The 8,482-nt window shown below is 40.5% G+C and overlaps 1 protein-coding gene across 2 annotated transcripts in view; it reads right to left on the bottom strand.

The window, feature by feature from the left end:
* Nucleotides 1–2,405: 2,405 nt before the first annotated feature.
* The window catches only part of GPR1 (G protein-coupled receptor 1), a 35,666-nt gene continuing 29,589 nt past the window's right edge, over nucleotides 2,406–8,482 (bottom strand). For both annotated transcript variants that reach the window (XM_008591577.1, XM_008591584.1), the window contains one exon: nucleotides 2,406–4,033. In XM_008591577.1, the coding sequence (XP_008589799.1) occupies nucleotides 2,938–4,005 (1,068 nt within the window). In that variant the 5' untranslated portion in view covers nucleotides 4,006–4,033 and the 3' untranslated portion in view covers nucleotides 2,406–2,937. The remainder of the gene's footprint in view (nucleotides 4,034–8,482) is intronic.

Genomic DNA, 8,482 nt, shown 5'->3' with positions numbered 1-8,482 from the left:
TCTTGCAGGCTGTAAGCTAAGCACGTGCAGAGAGAAAGACCTAGCCTTCCCGATGACCTTGGGTACCACAGGAACCTGAAAACTCTCCACCAAAGGACTGGATTTAGACTCAACCAATTAGCCCTTGTCTGTATCATATGACCTGACCCAGGCCCAACCAATCAGTTCCTGACTCATCAGCCAATCAACCCATGCCTGAGTCATACGGCCTGACTCAGGCCCAGACAATCACTTTGCCTAGTTAGGTGGTCTAAACAGGAGCCAGCCCATCCCCAGTCCCTAATCCTTATAGATCTTTTAAAAACCCATCCAGCCCCTGGTTTGAGAAGACAGATTTGAGAGCATTGCCTCCTGTCTCCTTGCCAGCTGACCTCACAATAAAGGCTTTTCTTTTCTCAAAAACCCGTGCCATAGTATTGGCTTCTGTGGGCATTGAGCAGCAAGCCCTTGCTCGGTAACATTAGCATTTTCAAAAAACTAAAAAGAGGGGCCAGCCTGGTGGCACACTGCTGTAGTGCGCCGCTTGGGAAGCGCGGCGGCGCTCCCGCCGAGGGTTCGGATCCCACATGCAGACCGGTTCCCGCTCACTGGCTGAGCGGGGCGTGGGGGCAGCGCCGGGGGTTGCGATCCCGTTGCCGGTCCCGGTCCGGTACGGGGGCGACACTGAGGGTTGCGATCCGTTGCCGGACATGGAAAAAGACAAAAAGGAAAAAAAAAAAAAAAACTAAAAAGAGGTGAAATAAAAAAGGTACTGGTTCAAGAAACAACATGGCTTCCTTCACAACTTTCAAAAGAAAACTGAGAAGTCATAGAAAATGAAATATGTTTTAAAAATTGTACAGAGTAGCAGTTTGTATTCAGAAAAGATAGATACCAGCAGAGACATGAATAAGAGCAGGATCTTGTCTTTTGCCCAAAGACAAGGGCATAGATTTTCAGTGCTCCTTCACCTTTAACACTGGATACAATTTCTCCTTGAACAATCTGCAGTTTTCCTTGGTTCTCTTGTGTCACTTATTTTCTACCTTATTTTATTATTGTTTTTACACAGGTTTAATCTCATTTTCTTTCTTTTTTTTTTTTTTTCCTTTTTGTCTTTTTTCATGACCGGTAACAGGATTGCAACCCTCGGTGTCACGCCCGATTGCAACCCTCGGTGTCACGCCCGCACCGTGCTCAACCAGTGAGAGGACCGGTCTCTATATGGGATCCGAACCTTCATTGGGAGCGCAGCCGCGCTCCCAAGCGCTGCACTCTACCGAGTGCGCCACCGGGCCGGCTCTCATATTTTTTTAAAAGATGACCAGTAAGGCGATCTTAACTCTTGACTTGGTGTTGTCAGCACCACGCTCAGCCAGTGAGCTAACCGGCCATCCCTATATAGGGATCCGAACCTGTGGCCTTGGTGTTATCAGCACCGCACTCTCCCAAGTGAGCCATGGGCCAGCCCATAATCTCATTTTCTAAACTGTAAGTATCTTATGCATCTTGGCATCCCTTACAATATGTATCTACCATGGTTCTGTAATACCTGTTAGGTACTCATGTATTTGCTAGAGATAAATGAATAGAGGTCAAAATACCATTATAGTCTAAAATGCTACAGATTTGCACCATAGAGAGGTTACTCACCTGTAGGTGTACTTTATTGGTCATCTAGTGGTGTCTATATAAATATAAGAATAGAAAGTGGAAATATATTAATATGTCAACTATGCTTTCTCTTTCTGAAATCATTCTGAGACTGAGCTGGCCTATCTACCATCCGGATGTCAGTGTTTTTTGTGGCAGCAGGTCGGTAACAGGGATCGAACCCTGGACCTTGGTGTTATCAGCACCATGCTCCAACCAACTGAGCTGACAAACTGGGCCAGCTTTTTGTGGGGGGATGTCAGAGTTGTATGTTTATAGTAAATTTATACACACTTGTACATATCCAGAATTTTCCAACATTTATAATGATATCATAAGGGATTAAAGTTGGATGTAAACTTTTTGGCCCTCCTCCCATTGAGGGGGGGGTACGTGTCCCCTCCCCTTGATTCTGAGCTGACCTGTGTCTGCTTTGACCACTGGAGTGCAGTGGAAGTGATACGTTGTTGGCGATGGTCATAGCCTTTAAGAGGACTAGAAATTTCCACCTTGGTGTCCTGGAGCCCTGAGTTAGCATATAAGAAGTCTGGCTATCCTGAAGTGCTTAGTGGCATAGCTGTGCGAAGAGGACAGGGAAGGGGAAGGGAGCTCAGCCCGAACGCAGTTGTTCCAAACCTCAAGCATTGCATCATCCCAGTCCAATTGAGACTCCAGACATTGCAGAGAGACAAACCTCCCTTCTGTGCCTTGTTTGAATTCCTGATCCTAAAAATTATGAGGTATAATAATAATAAATCATTGTTTTAAGCAACTGGGTTTTGGAGCAGTTTATTAAGCATCAATAGTTAACTAGAACAGATGTTTTAAACTAATATAACCATTAATTCATAAACGTGTATACATAGCTTACATAAAATTAAAAAATTATACATGTTGCATTTTAAGAATATGTCTGATAGGTTATTTGCACAAAATTAAAATGAATATAAGCAAATATTTTGACATTTTTGAAAACAGTTAATCATATATTTAATATTAAGATTTGGGGCTTCTAAGAAGATATTAAAATTTTTAAAATAGTTGATACTTCCGTAATAGTGGCGATTAATCCACTGTGTTATAATTAGCAAGAATGACACACATCATGTAAGTTGCAGGAAAAAAATTATGCAGGTCCTTCCTAAGTCTTATATCCACACAAAAATGTGATGACAATAATATGACCAAAAAACAACAGCAACAACAATATGGTCAGCTCTATATCTTGGTACCAAATTTAATCTAAGAGCATCTGTCAGGGGACCCATACAAAAGCCTTATAATGATTTCTGGAAAAGTAATGACTCATTGAGCTGTTTCCAGGAGACACAGATTCTTGGTTTCAGAGTTCCTGAGCTGTTCGCTCACTGTGCCGGAACAGCTGACTTCCCACAGCGTGTACTTCAGTATCTCAGCAACTGAGGCCCGAAAGCGAGTTTGGAACTTCTTACTAATTAGGACATAAAGGATGGGATTCAAACAACTATTGAGGAATGCTAAACCAGTGGAGAGGGGGATGCCAGCCTGCAGTACCTGGTGGAAATAGCTATTGTGGTGAATAGTGAGCTCCCAAATGCTAAAAAGGTGATAAGGAGTCCAGCAAATCAAAAAGGCCACAACCACAGCCAGAATTGTCCAGAAATGCTTACTGGAGATCAGGATGCTTCGCTTCTTCACCTTGAAGATGAGACACAAGTAGCAAATACTCATTGTTAGCAAAGGGAAGAGGTACCCAACAATAAATTTCACCCAGGTCAGAACATGGTGCCTCATCAAAGTGAGGTCAGGGTCATGCTCGTGGAAATTGTTATAGCAAACAGTGTGGTTATTCAACTCCAGAGTGTCTCGGAAGTATAGGGCAGGACCACCAATAAGAGAAGCCAAAAGCCAGACAAATAGAATAACTATCAGGGAGTTCTTTAGGGTTCGGTGCCGATGAGACAAGACAGGATGGATCAAGTGGATATAGCGGTCCAGGCTGATCACAGTCAGGAAAAAAACACTGGCAAACATGTTCAACTGGGCAATGAAGGAATTGGCCTTGCATAACCAGATGCCAAAGGGCCAGTGGAAATTCATGGCCACATAGGAGATGTACAGAGGCAGGAAGAGAACAAAAATGAAATCTGCAATGGCCAGGTTGAGGAACCAGAGAGTGGTGACTGTCTTCTTCCACTTGAATCCCGTGAACCAAATGACAAGGGCATTTCCTGGAATTCCCAGAACAAATGCTAAACAATATAATATCAGAGAGACCCAGTGAACAACTCCCAGGTGGACTTTCTCCTCCAAATCAGACTCCGGGGAGTAATATTCCAGGGCATAGGAATAGTTATCAAGTTCTTCAAATAGTGTTTCCTCTAGATCTTCCATGACCTTGTTAAGTGGAGACTGAGGACACCTACAGAAGGAAATTTAAAAACAAAAAAATGTGTAAAGGAGGAAGAAAAGTTCAGTGAATGATAAGGGACAGAAAGGTAAAAATATTTCACCTTATGAACCAGACATACTACATTTTTTTGGTAGGACTTGTGATTATACTCCAGATGTCCCAGTTTTTTTGTTTTTGTTTTTTTTTGAGGTGGCTTGGCAGACAGGGATCTGAACCTATGACTATGGTGTTATAAGGCTATGCTCTAACCAATTGAGCTAACCAGGCAGCATAGATGTTCAAGTTTTGGTAGGCCTCAGTTTCACTCTGATTATCATTCTCAAAGCTGAGAGAGTTCATTTTTGTAAAGTAATTGCTTAATTAAGATGATTGACTTTATAGGTATAATTTATCTGTTCATAATGTCTATAGGGCTGACTAGAGAAAATCTAACATTCAACATGCATTTACTAGGTTCCTACTATGCATTATTATTTTATGGCAAAAGAAAACACAGTAATACACAATGATGACTTCAAAATCTGTATTTGTAGCCCTGACTTCTTTATCTCTAGACAGAGTTCGAACTATTTCCTAGACTCATCCACCTGGATGTCACAGGTAAGCACTGAAGATTTTGACCCACCATTTTGCACCCAAAGATGTTTTTATTTTATGTTTATGAATGCAAACATGTTGATCAGAATTATATCAATATGGATGGCTTTTTATCTACAAGGTATCATTAAATTTTTATTCTACTGAAATTCCTTTGTTTTGAATTAATTTGAATTAACTCTTTTATATAATCATTTGTGACAAAGATTTGATTTATTAAACAGTTTTACTTTACTTATTTTTATCCATACCAATTTTTTTTTTTTTTTGGCATCTGGTCAGTACAGGGGTCAAACTCTGGACTGTGGTGTTATCAGGACCATGCTCTAACCAACTTAGCTAACTGGCCAGTCCCTCCGCTTTTCTTTCCAAGGCCAGCTTTCCAAGTGTGGGGGCTCCCCTCCACTTTTTCTTTTCAAGGCCAGCTTTCCAAGTGTGGGGGCTCCCCTCCACTTTTTCTTTCCAAGGCCAGCTTTTCTGGGTTAAGAACATGTAAGAGTCAGTTTTTCAATCAAAACAAAGTTTAGTGGGTGCAATTTTATTTTGTGTTATTTCTATCTGTAGTATTCAAAATTGAGTAGAAAAAAGATTCGTGGTTGTAATCATTTCATGGAGCTACAATCATAAATGAGACAAGTATGCAAGATTTGGGATTAGAGTGAGGTTAGAATGAAGAAATCAAAACATCCTGTGTCGCTCACAGGCATCTTAAACTCAAAATTACTACCACTGAATTCATCATCCTACCTAAAATCTTCAGAGGAATCTAGCAGGGCATAATTAAAAACAATAGCAATTCATTAGCTTTCTCCCAACCTCAGACCCAGCCAGCTTCTTTTCGTTTTTTAATATTTAACTGAAATGCCACCTATTCTTGGAAGCATTTCCTGACATCACCTTTTTGCAGTTATTTATAATAATTATTATTGTTATAAATAGTAATCAATGTTATTGAAAATTTGCTAGCTGCCAGGCATGTATGATCTAATTTGATCCTCACAAGAATCTTGTAGAGTAGATAAGTACTATTATTCTCAATTCCAAGAAAAGATACTGAAGCGCACAGAAGCTTAGTGACTTGCCCAAGATCACACAACATGCAACTGTAGATCAAGATCTAAACTCAGTCTGTTAGATTCAGAGCCTAAGCTCAGCCACTACAACATTCCCCTCTTCTGTCACACTTCTCTTATCACACTTACACTATATTGTCATTAACCTATTTTTAATTTCTCTCCCACCAGACCATAAACTCCTTGAGAATAATGATGGTCATCTCTGTACCCCACAGCGCCTGGTAAAAGTCTTAACATATCACAGATGCTTAACATATGCTTAATAAATGATTGGCTCTACTATGAATCCTGTTTGGAACCAAAGATAATTTTAAAGCTTCAGGTAAGAGTTTGCAACTTCACCCCTAAGTCAATGTTGTTGCCAGAATCTCTGTAATCTTGACCCACAGTTCTATCCTTAGGACCTTGGCTTGTTCCTTGATACCCAATCCTTTCCTTTTTCCCACTCCAGAGAGCAAGAATTAGCTTCTGTCTCACTACCCTATTCTTTGAGGCCTGGGATCTGACGCAGCCCTCTCACTCCTTCTGAGGGTGGCTGACTCCCCCCAGTGTCAAATCCTTTCCAGCCTAGTCTCAAACTCCCTGTCATGGTTTTCTGTCTGTGTACTAAAACACCCTTACCTTCCTGGTGCCTATGATCTGTTCTTTTAGACCATTAGCAATTCTGAAGCTAAATGATCCAGGAGCTGGTCTGAATCCCTTACAAAACACTAAACGGTGAGTAGAAGGAACCTCACTTCCCAAACAAAGAAGTGCCCATGGAAGACCCTTAATAGCTCACAACCACTATCCCCACCAAAAGTCAGAAGACAGCTCCTTCCAACGTCATTACTGATGCTGCTGAGATAGCATAATCATTGCAGAGCCTGCTGAAGGACACGAACAACACTCTCCCTCATTCTCTTGGGGCAGGGCAGGAAGTGCCTTGAAGATGAATGATCTATTTGAACAGAATGCCTTCAAACAGAAAGCCCTGTACCAGAGAGGTTTCTAATCTTCCAGGAAGCAGATGAATAGGTTAGATTCAAGGACCAGTTCAGGCTTGGAAAAAAATGCTTCAAGAGAAGCTAAATCCTGCCCAGCTGAATCCTTCATGGGAAATATAAGCTAGAAATTCCCCTATAACTTAGAGCAGATGTTTTTGTGTGGTGATTATGGTGAAGGGTAGAGATGAAGAGAGAAGTAAGGCAGAATTCAGCAACTGGCCTACTGAGTCCTTAAGCAGACACAGTTAGCCCTTGAGGGAATATTCTTGCTTAATCCTTGTACATTGTTTATATATTGCTTTACAATTTACAGGTACCTCCAGATCCAATTAAGTTTCCAAACCTCACTTAGTCCTACGCAAATATCTAGAGACTAATTGTATTTGTTTTCTAGGGCTGCAACATAAACTGAGCAGTTTGAAATAACAGAAATTTATTGTCTTAGTCTGGAGGCTAGAAGTCTGAAATCAAGGTTGATTCCCTTTGAAGGCTGTGGGCAAGAATCTGTCCCGTGACTCTTGCCTAGCTTCTCATAATTTGCTGGGAAATTTTTACATTCCTTGGCTTGTAGACATGTTACCCCAATCTCTGCCTTCATCTTCACATGGCATTCTTCCTCGGTGACTGTGTTGTTTCTGTGTCCAAATTTCTCCTTTTTATAAGAACACCAATGATATTGGATTGTGATCCACCCTAATGACCTCATTTTAATTTGATTGCCTCTATTTCAAATAAGGTCACATTCTGAGGTAGTGGGTTTAATATTTCAACATATCTTTTTGTGGGGGGGGCAGGTTTGGAGTCACCATCCAACCCATATCACTAACCCAGAAATGGCAACCACCATTTTGAACCATTACTCATTCATTCAGCAAATAATTAGTAAGTACCCACATTTGTCAGGCAATATTCTAGTTGACTGGGATTCTTCACTAAATAAGACAACTATTTCTTCTCACTTAGATTTTAGATTCCAGCAGGCAGAGATAAACAGTAAAAAAATAAACATTATAAAAAGCAAATTAGATGGTCTGTTAAAAGGTGGTAAGTTCTGCAGAAAAATGAAAAAATAAAAGTGAGAGGTTGGTTAATGGACACAAAATTACAGCTAGATAGGAAAAATAAGTTCTATCAGTGTATAGGCATCTATACTAACAGTAATGTACAGCATGTTATCAAATGGCTAGAAGGGAGGAGATCAATATTCACAAGGAAATAATTAAGTTTTGCAATGATGAATATGCTAATTACCCTGATTTGATCATCACACATTGTATATTATGTATTGAAATATAACTCTGTGCCCAATAAATATGTATAATCAATATGTTTCAATAATTTCCAAGGTCAAGGGTTTAGATCTCCTTACTGGTCAGCCACACAAAAAATAACAGGATAAAGGGAATGGGAGGTAGTTTTAACTTTCAATAAGGTGGTCTGAGAAGGACTCATCGGGAAGATAACTGCGAAGGCTCGAAGAACATGAGGGAGTTCGTCATGTGGATATTTCACGTAAGAGTGTTCTAGGCAGAGGGAGTAGCCAGTGCAAAGGCCCAATGGCAGAAGTGTGTCTAACATATTCCAGAAACAGTAATGTCTGAACAGGGTGAGAAAAGCGAGCAAGGGGAAGAAAAGAAGGAAAGAAGTTCAACGAGGATGTAGGAGGTCAAATCATGTAGACACTTGTAGGTCATTGAAGTTACTTTGAGCAGAGAGAAAAATTAATCTGATTTGTATTATAGAAAGATAATAGAATCTCTACAGAAAGACCAGCTAGCCACTAAACAAAAAAGAAAGAA

Source organism: Galeopterus variegatus, unplaced genomic scaffold (assembly GCF_000696425.1).
Source record: "Galeopterus variegatus unplaced genomic scaffold, G_variegatus-3.0.2 Scaffold149, whole genome shotgun sequence".
NCBI lineage: Eukaryota > Metazoa > Chordata > Mammalia > Dermoptera > Cynocephalidae > Galeopterus > Galeopterus variegatus.
Note: the sequence above shows the minus strand (reverse complement) of the source record. Positions and strands in the feature narration are given on the sequence as shown.